Genomic DNA, 19,423 nt, shown 5'->3' with positions numbered 1-19,423 from the left:
GAAATTTATCCCCAAACTCATAGTGGCTTTGGCAACTGTGAATTCACTAAGGGGTTGAAGTTGTCTTTACTGGTCCTGCTCCTCCGAGAGATTGATGCTTGTTTTTGTCGACTGAACTTTGCCTGCCAAGCTTTAAAAAGTCAGTCTTAGTTTTGCTGGACTCTGTAACCTTATGATTTTTTTAAAATTCCATTGTATTTTTTTTTAGAAACTTTTTCACCTTCTCATAACAAATTGGCAGCCTCCCAGTTTGTTAACGCTGTTTTTCAAAAGCTACCCACATTTTGGGCGTTGCGCATATTTTGTATGAAGAGAGTCAAGCTCTTCCAGCCTCTAACAGGGGACTGAACTTCCTCAGTTGATTTCATTTCTGTCTGCTTTCTGGTGATGCCTAGCATCTTCATGGCCTTTAGAACTGCAGGGGTCACCAGCTTTCAGGAACCCCACCTGATTCCCATGTTACTTTCTGCCATTATAATGGAGAACAAAAAATAACAGGTAATATTTGGACTAATTTTCAAATGCCTATACTAAAGTTCATTTGCCAAATTACTGGCAGTCAAGATTATGTATGTACATACACATGTGTGTGTTTACTATTTTTATATAATCATAGATTTTCAGAAGGTTGCAAAGAAGTGTGCAGGAAAGACCTAGGTACACTTTCCCAAGTCTATGCCAGTGTTAACATCTTACAGCTGTTTTATAATACCGATAGCTCACTCAGTGTGGTACATATACGTGTTTGTGTGTGTGCACGCGCATTTTCATATAGTTTGGTGCAATTTTGCCACATGTAGAGTTTTGTCTAAGCACCACCACAGTCAAACTACTTAACTCTACCATCACCATGAGATTCTGGTACAGACACACTTACCCCCCATCCCTAACTTCTGGCAACCAATTATCCATTCTCCAGCTCTATAATTTTGTATTTCATAACTTTTATGTAAATGAAATCATGCAGTATGTATCTTTTTGAGATTTGCTTTGGGAATTCAGTGTAACTTCCCTGAGCTTCACCCTGATGCATGTATCAGTGATTCACTTTTTCACTGCTGAGTGGTGTTCCATGGAATGGATATACCACGGGTTTTGTTTTAATCACTCAATCTTTAAAGGATATTTGGGTAGATTCCAATTTTTTACTATAGTGAATAAGGTTACTTTGATCATTCAAGTGCAAGTTCATAAATAAAAATAAGTTTTTTTCTAGGAAAAAATGACCTAGCATGGAACTGCCAAGTGATATGGCAAGTCCATGCTCAGTTTCGAAAGGTGCACCTAAACTTCTCCCAGAATCAGATTATTCTTGGAATTCAATCATGACTCAATTCCTAGAGAGAAATTCCACTGTTTACCTCTTTCTGATTAGAAAACTATTCTTTCCAGAGTCCCATGGAATCAGATGGACCTGGATTCATATCCTGCTTCAATCACTTATTAGCTGGGTGAGCTTGAACAATATATTTAACTTTTTAAGAGTCTCTGATTCCCTATTTGAAAAATAGGGGGAGTAATGCCTGAGACAGTAAGGACTCAACAAGATCAACATGTAAAATATGAGAGTAGAGCATTTGGTATAGTCAGTTAATGCTAGTTTTCCTCCTACCCCATGGCAAAATAATGCCCAAACACCCACCGCTTATGGTATTTCAAAGTTTAACTTTCCAAAGAAATCATCATGCTAGCTCCTGAGGACATATTTTTACAAAATAAATTATCATGAATAGATTCCTTATGCATAGTTTTTCTTTGGCAAAACCATTTTCCCTTTCCTCCTATCAATTATATTTGCCGAACTAACTCTTACAATTCTTGCCAATAGAAATGCTCTGGTCTTCTTCTGTTACACACACTATAACTTTTCTTCTAGGTCTGTGAACAATTTCCTGATGACTGGTCCAAAGGTAAGGAAAAATTCCTTTGACTTATTTGGATTTCACTAGTCTTAGTTTCTTGAATGAAGACTAAGCAGGCCGAATTATTTTTCATTTTCATTTGCCATTTTTTTATGCTGTTTATATTACAGACAGAAAAACCCTCACACAGATAAGGCTAGTGACACACCCAGCACCACATGGAGAGCTAGTGTCAGCAAGGGCAAGAACTCAGGAGTACTGATTCTGAGTTTATGGACAGAATTTACAGAGTCAGAAAAATCAGGAGACTTCCCCAGGGTTGGAATGCATTCACTAGATGTAGGCACAAGATGCACTTTTCATTTTGAAAATGCTGGAATTGTGCTGACTGACATATAAAGATATTTACAGCTCCAAAATGTTATTTTCTAAGATTATAATGGAATAAGAACAGCTTGAAAATTCATGAAATATGTAAGTGGGGATCCTTTTAAAGCAGCAGACTAGTACAGTGAATAAAGGCTAATGGGGCCTAGCATCTGATAAAATTGTGTTTCATTCCTAGTTTCTACCATTTGCTAGCTATGGGACCTTGGGAAAACTGCTTTATTTCAACTTCATGAGCCTTAAGTTTCTAATCTATAAAGTGAGTCTCTGACTCCCTGATACACAAGACTATTTTTAATGTTAAATAAGATAGCATTTCTAAAGTGCTTACTTTGTCATTATTTTGGAGGGATAGGAGAGCGGGCAGGAGAGAGGTGCTTGGTCTCTTTAAGGCAAAACCTCCCAAGTCCAGCTGCTGTGAGTCTGAACTTTGACCCCTGTGTCCCCACAGGCTTACCTGATCTATTCCAGCAGCGTGGCAGCTGGTGCCCAAAGCGGTATTGAAGAATGCAAATACCAGTTTGCCTGGGACCGCTGGAACTGCCCTGAGAGAGCCCTGCAGTTGTCCAGCCACGGTGGCCTTCGCAGTGGTAAGGAAAGCCTCGGCCACAGCTCCCTGGACCCCCTGGCCACAGGTTAGAGCCCCACTCTCCAGGGATGGTCCCCTGTTTCCTCTGCACCCTGATGCCCTATCTGGTCTCTACTCTCAGGCCATCTTTCCCTCTGGGATCTGCTCTGTTCCTTCTTGTGCATACAGCTTCTTTCTTTCATCCTCAACACCTTTGCCTCACTCCCATTTCAAAACCATCCTTGGCATCCCAGTTAGCTAAAGTCTTCCTCATACAACAAGTCACTTCAGGAGGTAGGTGGTAGTCATAATTCTCCCTGCCTCTTAGCCTCTTCCTTCAGCACACTACGTAGACAGGTACTGGACAAGTGGGAACTGACTGGGTGAACAGATGCTCATGGAGAAGATAGAGTGGCCAAGCCAGTGAATGAAAGAGCTGATCATCACAGGTTCTCTCCAGGACTGACTAGCACTGGCCTCTTAGACCAGTAGTGTTCAGGAGGAAGTGGGGATGGGTTCTTTATAACCTGGCCCTCAGATTCACCTTCTCCCCTCCCCACCTAAATCCTTTACAACCATGTGCATCAATGATAACCCAGCTGCCTATTTAGTCATAAAATGTGTGCCCTGTAAAGATGGGAGGGGTGAGAAGTGGGGCTGAGACCAGGGCTGGAGCAGATCCTGAAAGTGGGGAAGGTACGTTATAAAGATGGGGAAATAGGGTGCAGCCGGGAAAGGAGGTACACCGATGGTATTCAAGGAAGGTATTTGTTTGAGCTACAGCCCTTCCCTCCAACTCTTCCTATTTTTGGTTCCTGCCAGCTAATCGGGAGACAGCATTTGTACATGCCATCAGCTCTGCTGGGGTCATGTACACCCTGACAAGAAATTGCAGCCTTGGGGATTTTGACAACTGTGGCTGTGATGACTCCCGCAACGGGCAACTGGGTGAGTAGCGGTTTTGGGGGTGGGTAGGACAGGCCAATAAAGTTCACCTACAGAATGAAAAGCTTAGCAGAATGAGGAATTGTGTTCCTCAAAATCTGAGGGTCAACCAGTTGCAGCCCAACCCCTATAGTGACAAATTGGGCTCATATAGCCTGGAACTCAACTTCCACTGAGCGATTTCCTTAATTAAAATAATAAAGGAACAACACTGTCACTCCCTCAGACACGGGGGAAGTCCTTACCTGCCCCTCTCCCTGGGCTCGACCTTCTCTCGCATCTCTGATGCCCTGAGCCCTCCAACTCGACTTCCAACTTGGCTGTCCCGTATTCTTTCAGTGGTGCCTCACTCTCCCCTAAATGCTTGGGCTTTCCTCGCCCTTTCGGCTTATTTTGTCCGGATGTCAACCTGCTTATTCAGCACGTGCACGCTCTACCCGAACCCTGTGCTCGGAGGAGCACGCCGGCCCCGGGCAAGGAATCCACTAGGCAACTACTTACGTCATGGATTTCTGAGCAGGAGATTGGCGGGGGCAAGACGTGGGCGCGCAAAGGTGGCAAAAAAAAAAAAAAAAAAATCTAGGCTGAAACTAATCTGGAGACAAGGCACTCGCCCAAACCTTAATCTTTCCACATCCCGAATCCCCCGAACCTAATTAGAAACAGCAGTGCAGGAAGTTCCCTGCCGCCTGATCAACAACCTTTTCTCCCCATGCACTTCTCCAGGGGGCCAAGGCTGGCTGTGGGGAGGCTGCAGCGACAACGTGGGCTTCGGGGAGGCAATATCCAAGCAGTTCGTGGATGCCCTAGAGACCGGACAAGATGCCCGGGCAGCCATGAACCTGCACAACAACGAGGCTGGTCGCAAGGTGAGTCCTTCAGCCCTAGGAGTTAGGCAGCTGCTTCCAGCTACACCCCATCTGAGGTGAGGGCGGCTCCTCGGTACGTTCAACAGCAGTGGCAGGTGAGCTGCGCAGGTAGATTAGAGGCCTCGCAAGCGCCCAGAGGCCGTCTCCCCAGGGCTCACTCCGCTCTCTCTCCAGGCGGTGAAGGGCACCATGAAACGCACGTGTAAGTGTCACGGCGTGTCTGGCAGCTGCACGACGCAGACCTGCTGGCTGCAGCTGCCCGAGTTCCGCGAGGTGGGCGCGCACCTGAAGGAGAAGTACCACGCGGCGCTCAAGGTGGACCTGCTGCAGGGTGCCGGCAACAGCGCGGCGGGCCGCGGCGCCATCGCCGACACCTTCCGCTCCATCTCCACGCGGGAGCTGGTGCACCTGGAGGACTCGCCCGACTACTGCCTGGAGAACAAAACGCTAGGGCTGCTGGGCACCGAGGGCCGGGAGTGTCTGCGGCGCGGGAGGGCCCTGGGGCGCTGGGAGCGCCGCAGCTGCCGCCGGCTCTGCGGGGACTGCGGGCTGGCGGTGGAGGAGCGCCGCGCGGAGACCGTGTCCAGCTGCAACTGCAAGTTCCACTGGTGCTGCGCCGTCCGCTGCGAGCAGTGCCGCCGGCGGGTCACCAAGTACTTCTGCAGCCGCGCGGAGCGGCCGCGGGGTGGCGCGGCGCACAGGCCCGGGAGGAAGCCCTAGGGGTCGCCTCTCTCCCCTCCTTGCCGCGTTTGTCCTCGGCTTCTCTTAGCGACCCCAGTACTGAGGAACCTGAGGTTATAGGGCCTTCGCACTCTGAAGCCCAGGGGTCCCGAGAGCTCTCTGTGAGCTCGCCGCTTTCCATCTTCTTCCCTCAATTCCTCTGCACTGTTTGGAGTTTTGTCTGAGCCATCCTTGCGGCCCACTAATAGGTTTGAGAACTGTTCTGAGATTTTTCGACTATTGGTCTTCTTTGGATTAGGATGAGAATAGACATTCCTTTTTGCCCTTCCAAGCTGCCCCACCGCCTGACCTAGTCTGTCAAGACTTAGGAACTGGCGGAACCTTCTGAGAGATGCAGACTCCTGGTGTAACCATGGCTGGTCTCCTTTACCCATTTTCTTCCTTCTGTCCCCACTTTGGCTATCAGGTTTCTGCCATGGCCCCATCTTTCTTCTGCAGCACCCCTCCGGTGCTTCTGATTCCCTGTTCAGTGTTGGCAGCCTGTCTTTGGGGGCCGGGTCCTAGAGGCAGGGGGTTGAAGATGGAGGAAGTGGTAACCCTGGAGCTCTGACTTGCTGAAAACCAAGGGTGTTCCTTGTCCTTGTAATGCCATGTCTCAAATGACTTACCATTGGGACAATGACCTTTCTGCCATCACCCAAGGGGCTTCAGACACTTAACTACAATATCTGGGAACAATGTCAGCACTGATGACCTGTCACTGCCTACCTGTTAAATTCCTCCCTGCTCCTAACCAATTTTCTCCTACCAACTTCACCTTTTCTCCTTCCCCAAAGGATCCCTTGTTTATCTGAGCCAAGACTAAATAAATAAGTTGGCTAAATAAAGCCAATTTCTCATTCAGATCCTGATTTGCACCTCAATAGGCAGGTCATAAGGAAGGAGAAGGTAGGACCCTTTTTTTTTTTTTTTTTTTTTTACTAACCTGATTCTCAAACCTGGGAGTATCAAACAGAGTATCAAACAGGACTTTTCAGTAACTTCCTGCAATAAAACTTGCTAACAGGAAGTTCAGCACCTTGAGCCTTAATTTATTGCAGACACCATGATATGCCCTCTCCCCCCGCCTCACCCCAATTATTGAACTTATGTTTGGGGACAAAGTGGAGGGCAGGTAGAAGATATTACCTCTAAGCCTTCTTGCTTCCCTAAAGCCTCACTTCCCCAGTGGCCTAAGTAATTATCTTGACCTGACTGAGGCTAAGCTGCCAAGGATTAGTAAATCAGCCACGTAAATCTCCCACTAATACGTTCACTCAATAATTAAGAGTTTGTTGCTTGCAGTGCTTGGGTCTCCTGATTCTCTTCTCATGGAGCAGCAGTGGGCAGGGACTTACTGGTGGAAGGGGGCTCTGGGAAGGGGACAGTCAATTCCTGACAGATCCTCTGCTGCCCACAATTTTGCCCAGCCAGCAACTGGACCTGGTGCTAAGCAGTCCTTCTGGAGAAGTGGTCAGACGCTGGACCACCTCCCCCACTTCTCCAGAGGAGGAAGAGCACAGAGGAAATGTGACTATGTAAATAACAACACGCTTTCGGTATAAAGCTGACCTGTGAGAGTGGCAGGACTCCATGTCACAAACTGATACTGTGGCCACGTCAGACCCCAAGCCCCTGGCCTCCCCCCTACACATCTTCTGGTCCTCCTAGCATTGAGGAGAGAGGTTCCCCTTCCTTTCAGGATCTTTCAACACTTCCTTTGATGGTCTACTAGGGCTTTGTTTCCAGCGCTATCAGCAAAAGACCCTCAGCTTTGCTCTGGGCCTCGTGAATCTCCTGCCTGGCCCTCCTGCCTTAATGGAGCAGCAGCAGATACTAGCCCGGCGGACAGTAAGCTGACTTGGCAAGCAGCTGGAAAACATAAAGTACAGTGTTGGAAGTAAGGTGCATTCTCCAAGTCTCTCAGCATAAAAGTGGTAAAACTATCCTGCTCCCTATCCGGTAACGCCCAATCAGTTCTTGGAACATGTCGTGCTGCCAGAAAGATTCATAGATTATGTTTTTGTATTTCCAATGGATGTGATTGATACCAGATTCACTTGATTTCTATAAAGAAAAATTACTGAGCTACCTTAGATCTGATATCCTACCTTTTTTCCCCGCTACCTCTTGTATCATCCACTCATTCATTTGTGCATTCCACAAACACTGCAGTGGAACCGGAGCGAACACCACACTGATAGCCTCACTCACAGAGTTTAGATTCTCCCTGACACTCCTCACCAGGGCTGTGCCCTGCTTTACAAATATGGGCAACTTGAAAACAGCTGCTTGGGAAGACATCTTGGAGGTCAGCTAGTCAAACCCCTCTTTTTTACAGATTTAAACTGATGCTGAGAAAGATGGCTGGCTTGTCCCACCAACTAACTAGTAAGTCACCGTGGGGTGAGGACTGGGACCCAGGCGCCACCCCTCCTCTTGTGTGCTCTTTAGGGGCCCATCTGTCTCCACCTAAAGACAGAAGCAGAGGGAGGTCCTGAGAAGTGACAAGGACACCGGTGGGGGTGAGCAAAACACTGTCTCCTTCCTGTCCCTGGCCCATGAGCCTGCACACAGGCAGGGCGTTCTCTTCTTGAAAAGAATCCCAGCCTCAACTGGCCTTAGCAGCAGGTTGGGGCAGAGATATAGACAGGGTCGTGCTCAGCGCTGGTGGTGCTGGTGCTGGTGGGAGGGGAGGGCAGGCCAGGGCACTCGCCTATTGTGGGTCTGGATTGGATGCTTCCACTCATTCATTTCCTTTTAATTAACCCGCATTCCTGAAGGAGAAATATTTATGTTGGCTCCCATAGAGGCGATCTGCAGACTGGAAAGAAGGGGAAAGAAAGTCTGCCTTAGCAAAACAATATCTCTAAAGAGCTCAAGAAGAGAAAATAAGAGAACAAAATGCCATTAAAATAGCCTTCTACCCCCACTGGAGTCAATGAAAACTTCATTTCACATGCTAATCCCCCACTCCGCCCCCTTCTCTTCTCACAACACCTTTTCCGAAAGTGTTTGGGAAAAGTCTTCACAGTCAGTACACAGCTCCCTGCAGCTCAGACTTCTCCTTGTGTTAGTTCAGGGCCCCAAGTGGGGCTCTCGCTCCAGCAGCGGCTTTTTTCTCCCCCCCTTTAAATTAAACAAAGGCTTCGGAGTTCATCAACCTCCCACTGAAATTCACAGCTGCTGAACAAACTAATCCTCTCTCCCGGCCTTTCTTCCCTTCAATGGGCTCTTGGCTTCAAAGACACTTTGGGAAAGGACTTTGCTGGGGCTCACACTGCTTCATCAATAGAAGTTAGTGCAAGTATTATCTGAAGAGCAAGTGGCTTTACAAACAAATACTGCCTAACAATCCCTTCCTCCCAAACACACACATCTAGCCTGCAGACACGATGGGATCTACAACAGGATTAGAGGTAGTACCCCCTGGCTTCACACCCAGCCCCTTTGTGCAGCTGAGCTCAACCCTGAAGTGGTGTGGGGGAAACCCTGGAGCTGAATGTGATGCAGGGAGGGACGGACGGACACACACACACACACACACACACACAGCAAGAGAATCTTGCAGCGAATTTCACTGACTCCCTCATTTCTTCGACTCACTTGACTCCCCATCTGCCCCCAAATTTCTCCCCCTGCCTTATGGGGGTGCAGGGAGCAAGAACAAAGAGGACAAGGAAGAGAGGTTATCAAAATAGGACCCAAAGGAAATAATTGGGAGATGACTGAGGAAACCAAATCAACACAACTTTATTGCACATTAAACACATCAGTGCATCAAATGCAGAATCCAACCGTGAAAGTACAGCCAGAGAAGGCAGCCCTGAGACACGTGGGGGCTGAGAGGGGAGAAGGGCCTCCAACCTTATAGGATCAGTGCTAGAAGAATATTTTGCTAACATGGCCCCTTTCCAGAACTGGACTTATTATCACAGAATGAATAATCTAGGGCCTTGGGCCAGGGTTATTCCCCCTGGGCATTGGCTCCTCTGCTCCTTTCTCATAGCCCAAGACAGCCCCCAGCAAATGGCAGTACATACCCCCCACCTTCCAACTAACCTAGCCCACCCTGGATAATGCTGGCAGGTTTTCAAAAGGACCAAACTTTCTTCTCTTGGTTCTGCTCAGAACCCATCTTTCAAGTCCATGACTTCTTCCAAGAGTGAGCAACAGTCAATTCTACCCCAGGCTCCAGGGTTCAGAGAAATAAGTACCTGAAAATATGAAGTCAGATGCAAGGGGAAGGCCAGGTCAGGCTCCTCATCCACAGAAGGGGAAAAACAAAAGACCCACAGATGGGTACAGCAGAGGTAGACTGAGAAGTAACAACCCTGCTCACCTCCTCAGGAGCCATTTAACCACAATGCCCTGGAGGAGAAGACACTCTGTCCCAGGCCTCTGGGAGTGTGGCAGGAGGCAAGTGAGGAGCTGGCTCTAAACACTGCTTCCAGGGTGGACAGAGCCCTGGGCAGGTCCTAGAAGGCCAGGCACAAGGGGCACGAAGCAGGCACTCAGCAGGTTTGGAGCCACGCCTAGAGCATCACATATCTGACAGCAAGGGAAGGGGGTCGGGAAAACAAACTGAATCTGTTCCAAAATTCCCCTTTTCTGCAGGGAGTTGTTGGGTAACAGCAGAAGTGGCTTCCATCAGATGCTGCTTAGGTTAGATGTGCAGCTTCAGAGCAATGGTGAGGACAGCCTTCAGGACAGGCATGAAGCCGGAGACCTCGCTGAAGCTGCTGCACCCCACCACCTGGGTGTGCACCGCCAGGCCCTGCTCAAAGCTCCCCGCGTTCACACAGCGGGCCACCTCGTGGAGCCCAGCCAGGACAGGAGGCGAGAGCTGTGGAGGAAGTGATCGTAGGTTAGTGAGCGCCCAGCCCCTCCCCTGGCAGCAGGGATGGCTAAGAGAGGACTTAAGTTCTGGAGCCCAGTTCAGATGAGATATGTGTATTTTGTGGGGAGCTGATGGGAGGAGACATGGGTCCCCTTTGGCCATGGGTGAGGGTGGAGAGGCAGGAGGTGGAGGAGGCACTGCTAATGTACTCACTGTCCCTTCGCAAAGTTTCTCGTATAAACATTCTAGACGTTGGGCTGCCTCATCTAGCTTCCGTTTTGTCTTCTGCAGAGAGAGAAACAATTCTGACTCCAGCCCCTTAGCCCCACACTACACAGGATATAAAGAATCACAGAATACTAGAGCTAGAAGGCCTTGATGCTGCTTCTTTTGTTTCACAGAGAAGGGGAGGCCCAAAGAGGGTCAATGACGTGATGACGCTGACAGTCGGTGGAGGAACGGCAGGCTTCCTTCCTCCTGTTTCACCCTCCCTCCCAGTACTCCCTGCTGCCTTTCCAAAAGTCAACTCTTGATGCTTTTGGGTCCTTCTACCAGGGAATTGGACTTCAGACCAGACAAGATCCCCCCACTCCACACAGACATCAAATAACTATAAGATACAGCTAGCATGACAAAGGGCAGCGCAAGAAATGTCACACAAGGGGTTCTGGAAACACCTACAGGTGTGAGGAGGGCATTGTGGGGAAGGTTCAGACTCACTAAGTCCGTGGCACACAAGGAGCAGCGCTGCAGAAGTGCCTCGAAGCTGGTCTTCAGACACTGATGCTCCGGGGGCAGCTCCTTCTTTTCCACCTTTTCAGGTGGTCGTTGCTGACATCGCTAAGGAAAGAGCAGGGAGACAGGAGACACAGGCAAGATGGCGTCCCCAGGACTGGTCCTCTGCCCCCCGTAGAGCAGAGACAGGGAGAGGGGCACTAACCCGTCTCTACAGTGAGGACACTTGCAATCACCCTCCATTTCCTCCAGCTCAGAACCTGCCTCTGTATTGAAGAGTGAGGCCTGTCTACCATGCCCCCTGCTTGTCCACACCCAAGGAGGGCTGCAAAGTTCCCAAGAGGAAGGGGACAGACTGTTCTATTACCTGCAGGCTGAGTTCTCCCGGAGCCCCAGGGGGAGCATGACCCACACCGGGGACAGGGGGCTGTGAGGAAAGGGTCCCTCGTGGCTCGGGGGTGAGGTTCATAACTGGAGCAGTAATGGCTGCTGGGGGTACAAATGTTTCTGGGAACTAGAGAGAGAGAAAAAGGCGCAAGCATTTAACTTCCTCAGGCTCCTGAGGCCCTGGTTTGAGGGAATGGCAAAATTATGAAGGAACAAAGAGAAGGATGAGGGGGCACCAGGAAGCGGGAAGACTGGCGAGCGTGTGTAAGAAGGAAAGAGGAGGGGGCAGAGGAGAGGAGTGAGGGGGAAGGAGAGAGACCAGAGCGGACGGCTGAAGATGGGAAGGACCCAGCTGAGCTCTCCAGGGACCAGATGTGGGTCACTGGTGAGATACGGGGTGGGGGAGATACGCATTAACCTTTTTCCTCTGAAGGTTTCCCCTGGGAGCTGCGGCATTTTTCAAGGAATCTTGAGGTCCTATTTGGTACAAAGGTAGAGGTACTTAGGGTATGGTCAAGAACACTGGAAATTTTCAGTCTGGAGAACTGAACACTATTTCAGTTGGTGTCCCCCACATCTCCCTCTGCAGACTGGCCGCATTCTCAATTCGCATGCTCCAGCCTGACAGGCCCCACTTCACTGCTCAAGGAACGATACTCCCAAAGCGGTAACAGGGCGGTGAGGAGAGGGAGTGACTCAAAGAAGGAAGACTGACCTGGATGAGGAGGCGAGATGCCGATGGCGGGGAGAGCACCGGAGCACGGAGCACCTGGTCCTCCCGGAGGGTGTGCCACAGGGAAGCTGACAGGAGCCGCGAGGGGCTGGGAGCTCATAGGGCTGAGACCCGGTGGCCTCACAGGGAGCAGCTGAGGCATCGCAGACAGGGAGGTAGAGCCAGGCTGCATGATGTCTAGGGGTGCCGTGGGTGTCAGGGGACCAGGAAAAGGCCACAATCCAGGGACTCCCACAGGGTTAAGAGCTTGTGACTTTTGCCCTCTCAACTGCTGTGGCTGAGATACAGCTAAAGCAGAAGAGAAACAGTTTATTTGCCAACAAATGTCAATTTGGGACTCAGAGCACCTGAGTGAGGAACAGGGCTGCAATGAAAGAACAGAACTCAAAACTAAAGATGATCATAAATGGTTAACACAGGTGTTTAGAGATCTACCATTTACAAAGTACTTTTAACTCTATTTCTCATTTGACCCTCAAAACAATCCCAACAGGCTGAACTGACCAACATAAGTAGTACTCCCATTTTTCAAAATCGTGGCTAAGTATATTGTTCACAGGTACAAACCCAGTGGTTGTACTGGGAACTCAGATTCACATTCCAGAGTCCTCTCACCAGACAGACAATACACCTCCCAAAGCCATGCTGGACGGCCACTGTTCTCCTCTGTGATCTGCCTGGCCAGATCTCCATTTGCTCACTCACCAGGCCTTACTCCAGGACCCAGGGACAAAGGCTGGGCTGCCTGGAGCCCAGGCGCTCTGTAATCGCTTATATTCTGCATCCTGCAGCCCAGGTAAGGGCTCGAATGGGCAGCTGTCAAAGGCATCACTGGTGACGACTGAGGTGTGAAAATCCTTGGTCCTGGAGATGGAGTTGCCACCTGTGAAGAAATAAAAGGGTCAGTGCTTGGAGAAGGTAAGTTATTGAAAACAGAAAAGCAATAGATAATGGAACAAAAAGCTAGTTCTTACAAAACATCAATAAAATTCATAAATTTCTATAAAGATTGTCAGAGAGAGAGGACACAAGTTGTCAAACTCAAGGATGAAACAGAATAACAGACCCAGTAGCCATTAAAAGGAAAGTAAATACTAACTTTACATTCATAAATTTGACAGCTTAGAAGAAATGAACCCATTCTTCAAAAATGACAACTACCAGTGAAAATTAAATAGATAACCTGGACAGTTATCTACATTAGATAGATAACCTGGACAGTCTTATCTATTAGCTGTTCAAAAAGAAGTCTCCAGACCTAGATAGTTTCACTGGAGAGTTTTACTAAACATTCAAAGATCAACGTTTACACAATTTCTTCCAGAAAACAGAATGAGAACATTTCCTAATTCATTTTCTGAGGTCAGTATCACCCTTATGCCAACAACAGACAGCACAAAATAAAATGACAAACCCATATTTTCTCCTAAGTTTAGACAAACACTCACACACACCAAAATTTTAGCAAATCTAACAGTGTATACAAAAAAATAATATATCATAACCAAGTAGAATTTATTCCAAATCATGCAAGGTTTGTTCAATATATTTGAAAATCAATCAATAATCCATCATATCAACAAGCCAAAAGAAAAATCATATGGATCATGTAAAATGATACAGGGGAAAAAAATCTGACAAAATTCACAATTCAGTACACCAGGAATAGAGGGAAACTTGCTCAGACTCATAAAAAACATCTACAAAAACTCTACCACTAATATCATACTTAATAGTGAAAGACTGAATGTTTCCCTTGCCTGAAAACAAGGCAAGGATGTTCTCTTTTGCCATTCTTATTTCAGCCATTATGATAACAAAAGGAAAGAAAAGAAAGGCATAAAGATTACATACAGGCATATAGAAAAATAAAACCGTCTCTTTTCAAACAAAATGACTATATACAAAATACCTAGGAATCCACAAAAAAGTTCAGCAGACTTGTTTCTGAACATTGGAAAGTCACAGGATACAAGATCAACACACAAAAACCAACTGCAGGGCGTCCTCTGGTGGCACAGCGGTTGAGCGCTGGGCTGCGAAGCTGCCTGCAGCCTCTGCAGCACCGGTTCGATCCCCGGCCTCCGGAGAGGGTCCCACATGGCGGAACAGACCTCTCCTGCCACGCCCACTGCTCTCCTCAGCAGTGTATTTCATTAGTCTGCCTGTTCTGTTCCCTGCTCTGGCTCTGGTGAATTCACTCACCCTCCTGTGCTTCTGACTGTACCCAGTGCTTGTATAAATAAGTAAAGAAATCTTTAAAAAAAAAAAAAAAACCAACTGCATTTCTACATACTGAAAATGAACAAGGGAGAATCAGAATTAAAAGTGCCATACCATTTGTTCAAGAGAAAAATAAATACCTAGGTTTACTAAATATCTCAAATCCAACCTCACTCTCCAGTTCTAGGTCATTTCATGTCCTCATCACCTTCTGCTGTTGTCTCCTAACCACCTCAGCCTTGCCCTTCCTAAACACATAGTTCTCCTCCCTTTGCATAAGACCACTCAATAGCTCCTGTCTTTAAGGTCAAGTTAAGCTCTTGAACACAGAATGCACAGAATTCTCTAACTTCTACCTGTTCTACCAGCTTCCTCTAACCTCACCTCACTTCCACAGATACCTGTTTTGCAGCCCCATTAAAATATTAATAGTTCTTCAAGTAGGCTTTCTCCACCCGCCTCCACTGCCTCTGTACATGCCACTCCCTCTGCCTGAAATAAACTTCATCTACCCTTTCCTTTGCCCTAAAGAGCTTTTAGTTTTCAAGACTCAGAACAATCATTCTCCTTCTGAAACATTCCCTGAACTGCTACTCCCCCCTCAAGTAAATGCTTTCTTTCTTTTTTTTTAAACATTTTATTTATTTATTTTAAAGATTTATTTATTTATTTATACAAGCACTGGTGGTACCTTATCTAGCCCTCACCACAGTATAAGATCACCTTATAAGACAACCACTTTATCATGGTATTTAAGATTTTTACAAATCTATCTTTTCATGTAGTTATGAGCTAGTCGAGGGCAAGGAGCATGGTTTGCACACCTGTTTTAAGAACTTAGCAGCTGTTCCGTAAACAATTACTGGACAAATGAGTGAATCTATGCTTTACGAAGTGAGGAATTTTCAACATTTTTTGTTCACTAACATATACCAAGTGTCTAAAACCATAACTAGGCTTAGCAGACAATAAGTATTTTTGAGTGAGTAAATACAGTCTTACCTGTTGAGAAGGTTGGAATCCCATTCTGTAAGATGCTGTCTCTTTATGGTGGGGGGTGGCTCCCACAACCACCCGGGGGAATGGGAATGGGGGAGACTCTTGGCCCAAGATGCCAGAATCCTGGGCATGAAAAAGTCGATCTCTCAGCTGCTGAATTGGTGGCTGTAAACATTGTAATAATGAAGAACTGTGTTAAGTAAAATTAATATAAGCAAACAGTCCCTCTTACAAGCCTGGCTCCATACAGCATTCAAACTTGGGTTGACCTGTACACTCTGGCCACCTTCGCTAACTCAAAGGTCCCTAGTGCCTGCCAAGCTTCCCTCCCTTGCTGTTCTTTCTGATTAGAATATCCTTCATCTGTTGTATGCTATGTCTTTGCGGTTCAGCTCAAGTGTTTTAACCAAGGGGAAGGCTTCTTTGACCTCTCCAGGAAAAACCAGCCCTTTGCTAAGTCCCAGATGGCATTATGTACAAATTTCTGTTATGGCACTACGGTTATCACACATATTACATAAAATTTGATTTCCTCCCCCAAGAGATTGTGAGCTTCCTGGGGGAAGAGATCTTATTCATCCTGAAGCTTCAGCCTTGAGCAGAGTGCCTGCGACATGGAAGTACTCGGTCAGGGTTATCTGACTGAATGAAAAGATCTGCTCCCTCCATGTGGCCCACTCACCTGAGCACAGTCACTGGGTAGGTAGCTCATGGCAGCAGCAAGGCTGCCCTGGGCTGCCAGTAAGTTGGCATACTGAGTGATCCTGTAGGTTGTGGCAGGACCTGGGCTCACCCCATCAGCACCCCGCAGTAGCCCCAAGCTCCTGTTAAGGACCATCAGCTTCTCCATCAGGTCCTGCAGGACAAGGATGAAGGCAGTCAGTCCTCTTCAAAGCACACCCTGCTCTTTAGGCCCAGGCTGCTTAGCCAGGAATTTCTCACTATGGGCATGAGGGCACCTAGCCAGAGCAAGGTGGAAGCAGCAGGCGATGACATACGAGCAACCTGACAGAAGGGCCACTTGGCCTCACTTCCCAAGCTGCTAGGACTGGGCTCAACTGGGCCCATCTGGATCTTAGACCCTCATATGTCTGTGTCTTTTTTTTCTTTCTTGCCTTTTCTACTAGTAGCTTAACAATTTCATCAGCAAGTCTAGGCTCTGTTACACGTTTTCATGTGTGACTTTGCTTCCCCATGAGCAGTGGCCCCCACCTCCTCTGGTCACCTGCAGTGTGTGGGACCATTTAGAGTCTCAGAACTTTTCACAGTAGCTAAAAGGGCCAGGCTCACAATTACTCAAATATAGAGTAAACATATATAACCAATCTGAGGTGGGAAAAAATTATGAAGGTTAATATCTAAGCAGATGCTGTCCAGTCTCTCCTGTTGAGAAGAAAGGAGGTGTTGTCTCTTCCTTGGGAGAAGCTCTTGGACACCGACTGTCCTTCTCGTCTTCCTAATGCCCTGGTTCCAGTTTGGGCATCTAGAAAACTGACTTGGATGTCCCTGCACATCCCTGCATCTCCTAAGAGCTTGGTGTGGAGGGACCAGTGTCCTGCAGAGAAGGGGTACCTGTAGAGCCACGGGGGATGAAACCTGGTGGCATTTTGCCCAGCACTCCACCAGCCGCTCTACACTCCCTGAGCACACATAACAGAGTCTGGCTTCGGAGGTTAGTGCACTGCCACCCTCCTGCTCCATGCGAGAACCCAGCATGTCTGCAGAGAGATGGAAACTTCTTTAATGCACAGCTCTCCTATGATCCTCTTCCTTCTGTTTGGGAATAGGTAGAGGACCATGAGCTATGCACAAGCAGCTGCAGTGGCTTTGGACAACATGGAGGTGAAACCTGCTCTGTGGTAAAGGGCAAAGATCTATACCAGGATGTGGAAGGAGACAGTCCGACAGACAATAGGTGCTCTCCACTGCAAGTAAGGGCATGCACTGCTGTCCCTGCCACGGCCTGGCTTCCCAGAACTGGGGCTGCACCTCTGCTCCACCCTCGGGGTGTCCACAGACTCCAGCTGGAGTCACAATGCACCATCCTGAGGCTTAGGGACACCTACCACAGAGCTTAGGGAAGTTGTCTGGTCCTGAGTATGTCAGTAGCAAGGCCAGTGCCTCTTTCCAGTTCTGCAAGCTACAGGCACACACCATGTCTTTCCAATTCTTCTGCACAACACAGGCTAGAAGCTGTAACAGGCAGAGAGGGAGGGAGGCCATCAGCCAGTCACGCCACACCAGTGGGAGCCTCGCCTGTGCTAGGAAAGCCACTCATGAGCAGACTTCCTGTTAGACCGCTGATGAGGGGCGAGAGGTGAGGTGAGAATGGTTAGAGGAGGGTGGAAGGGGAGTCCCAATAAGTGGGTATCTTCCTGCCAAGGTCTAAGGTATCCCCCGCTTCCTTCCTGGCATGGCAGGCAGTTACCGAGGAGACTTTGGTTTTCTTCTTGGCCAGGTAGCGCTCTTGTGTTCGCTTCAGCAGATCTGCACCCCCAGCCTGGGCCAGGATGATAGCATCAGCAAAACGCTCTTCCTTCAGACACAGCTCCACAGCAGGGCCCAGCTGCCCGAGCAGGAGGGCCTGGCTCAGGAGTCCGTCCACGTCTGCAGGCAGAGACAACCCCTCCACCTCAGCCAGCCCTCGGACCCCAGCTCCTCATCCCCTGCAGAGCCCACACCTCCTTGAGCTCTGTATCACTCAGTCTTCCTTCCCAAAAAACAGTCCCGAGCTTCATTCATCAGCAACAAAATGTAATGAGTAGCCTGGGGTGACCACATCCAGCGATAACCCTCTAAGGACAGGCTCCAAGACCAGGACCCACAGGCAGGACTCAGGGGGCAGTATCCCAAGTGTGAAGTGTGCTTGCTCAGCAGGAACAGAGTCACAGTCCGTTAAGCAAGAATACAAAGGACAGAAAAAGATACTGGGGTAGAAGGCCTTCCACAGGAAGAACCTAGCCATGAAAATCTAAACCCAGGGAGAGCTCTAACTGGAAACAGAACAAGGCAGCATCTGCGATGCTGGGAAGGAGGTAGGAGGCAAGGGACAAGATGGAAATGTCCTCAAGTCCGAGAATTCTGAATCCACCTACTCCCGAGCACAGCGAGTCCCTGTACCTTCTGTGACGGGGATCTCCCATGGAGTCATGTTCTGAGGGACCAGCTCATCAAAGAAGGCTGAGGAGGCAGAGGCTTCCTCTGTGGTGTGTTTGGAGGCCTGTACAAAGGACAGTGGTGGCTGCTTAGGAAATGAACCCAGGGAAAGGGAGCTGGCTTAGTAGCTCTCTCTGGGAATTCTGTTTGGCCATAAATGGGTAAAGCTAAAAGAATAACCGGTAAGGTTTGGGAAGAACTCCAGTTCCTGGCAGAAACACACCTCCACTCCCACCCCCTAAGCTTACAGACTCTGGGCTCACTCTGGTTCCAAGTGTAAGGAGGCTGAAGACTTCTACGGAAGCCGGACACTTACTGGGAGCAAAGCAAAGGGCCGGGAAGGGAAGGGTGTTACTCTAGGTCCAGACGACTGGGCTCCGGCCAACCTGGCTGCTGAAGGCCTGCTGTCTGTTCCGGTGGAGGCCATCTCCCTTGAGCTGAGGGCTCTCAGCAGGCCCCATGTCACTCTTCATCCATGTGGCCACCTGCGGGGAAGGCCCGTGAGCACCACCCTTCCCAGCACAAGGGTAAACAGACGTCATGCTTCCCCACACGGCCAGACACTGCCTACTGGACTCTCTAAGATCCTTGAGCTTTCCCCTAACTCCTAAAAAGCCTAAGTCCATGGGGTAAAATGCTCATAAATGGTTAATAAAGTCTGGGAGGAGGTATTCTGAGGTGGTTTCCACGGGAAACCACCTCTGCATCAAGCCCATGTGTCAGATGTGAGAGCAGCTTACCTTCTTCTGAAGATCATCTTTACTGTACCCCAGCAGTTTCAGGAACTTTGTTCTGGAGTCTTGCTCTAAGGAAACCTAAGGAACCATAGAACACAGGCATCTCCATTAAATGAGAGTCAGAGACCCCCTCCTGCACAAGCTGGGCAGCTGTGCCAGCGCAGCCTGCCACACTGTTCTTTGTGCTACCAGAGGTGCTCGACTGAGGCCAATCCTGCCTCTCCCTTTCTCTCCCGACTTGATTCCTGTGGGGCTGGGGGCA

At 48.6% G+C, this 19,423-nt stretch overlaps 2 protein-coding genes across 6 annotated transcripts in view; one reads left to right on the top strand and one right to left on the bottom strand.

Moving 5' to 3' along the window:
* Window positions 1–1,880: 1,880 nt before the first annotated feature.
* WNT8B (Wnt family member 8B) lies at window positions 1,881–5,351 on the top strand. The gene is made up of 5 exons (XM_037497142.1): window positions 1,881–1,910; window positions 2,701–2,839; window positions 3,640–3,765; window positions 4,489–4,631; window positions 4,806–5,351. Exons 1-5 carry the CDS (start codon window positions 1,896–1,898, stop codon window positions 5,349–5,351), a joined length of 969 nt encoding a protein of 322 aa, XP_037353039.1. The 5' UTR covers window positions 1,881–1,895.
* A 3,738-nt stretch (window positions 5,352–9,089) lies between these two features.
* Window positions 9,090–19,423, bottom strand: part of SEC31B (SEC31 homolog B, COPII coat complex component) — a 28,937-nt gene continuing 18,603 nt past the window's right edge. For all 5 annotated transcript variants that reach the window (XM_054690264.1, XM_054690265.1, XM_054690266.1 and 2 more), the window contains exons 12-26: window positions 19,165–19,239; window positions 18,811–18,909; window positions 18,389–18,488; window positions 17,697–17,875; window positions 17,335–17,461; window positions 16,841–16,986; window positions 15,951–16,124; window positions 15,272–15,433; window positions 12,752–12,929; window positions 12,029–12,334; window positions 11,732–11,790; window positions 11,294–11,440; window positions 10,912–11,031; window positions 10,405–10,476; window positions 9,090–10,197 (exon numbers count right to left, since the gene is read on the bottom strand). In XM_054690264.1, coding sequence (XP_054546239.1) covers window positions 10,018–10,197; window positions 10,405–10,476; window positions 10,912–11,031; window positions 11,294–11,440; window positions 11,732–11,790; window positions 12,029–12,334; window positions 12,752–12,929; window positions 15,272–15,433; window positions 15,951–16,124; window positions 16,841–16,986; window positions 17,335–17,461; window positions 17,697–17,875; window positions 18,389–18,488; window positions 18,811–18,909; window positions 19,165–19,239 — 2,124 coding nt within the window. In that variant the 3' untranslated portion in view covers window positions 9,090–10,017. The remainder of the gene's footprint in view (window positions 10,198–10,404; window positions 10,477–10,911; window positions 11,032–11,293; window positions 11,441–11,731; window positions 11,791–12,028; window positions 12,335–12,751; window positions 12,930–15,271; window positions 15,434–15,950; window positions 16,125–16,840; window positions 16,987–17,334; window positions 17,462–17,696; window positions 17,876–18,388; window positions 18,489–18,810; window positions 18,910–19,164; window positions 19,240–19,423) is intronic.

Source organism: Talpa occidentalis, unplaced genomic scaffold, assembly GCF_014898055.3.
Source record: "Talpa occidentalis isolate TD23 unplaced genomic scaffold, MPIMG_talOcc4v2.1 talOcc4.8, whole genome shotgun sequence".
Taxonomy (NCBI): domain Eukaryota; kingdom Metazoa; phylum Chordata; class Mammalia; order Eulipotyphla; family Talpidae; genus Talpa; species Talpa occidentalis.
The sequence above is the reverse complement of the archived record's forward strand: the minus strand, read 5'-3'. Positions and strand labels throughout refer to the sequence as shown.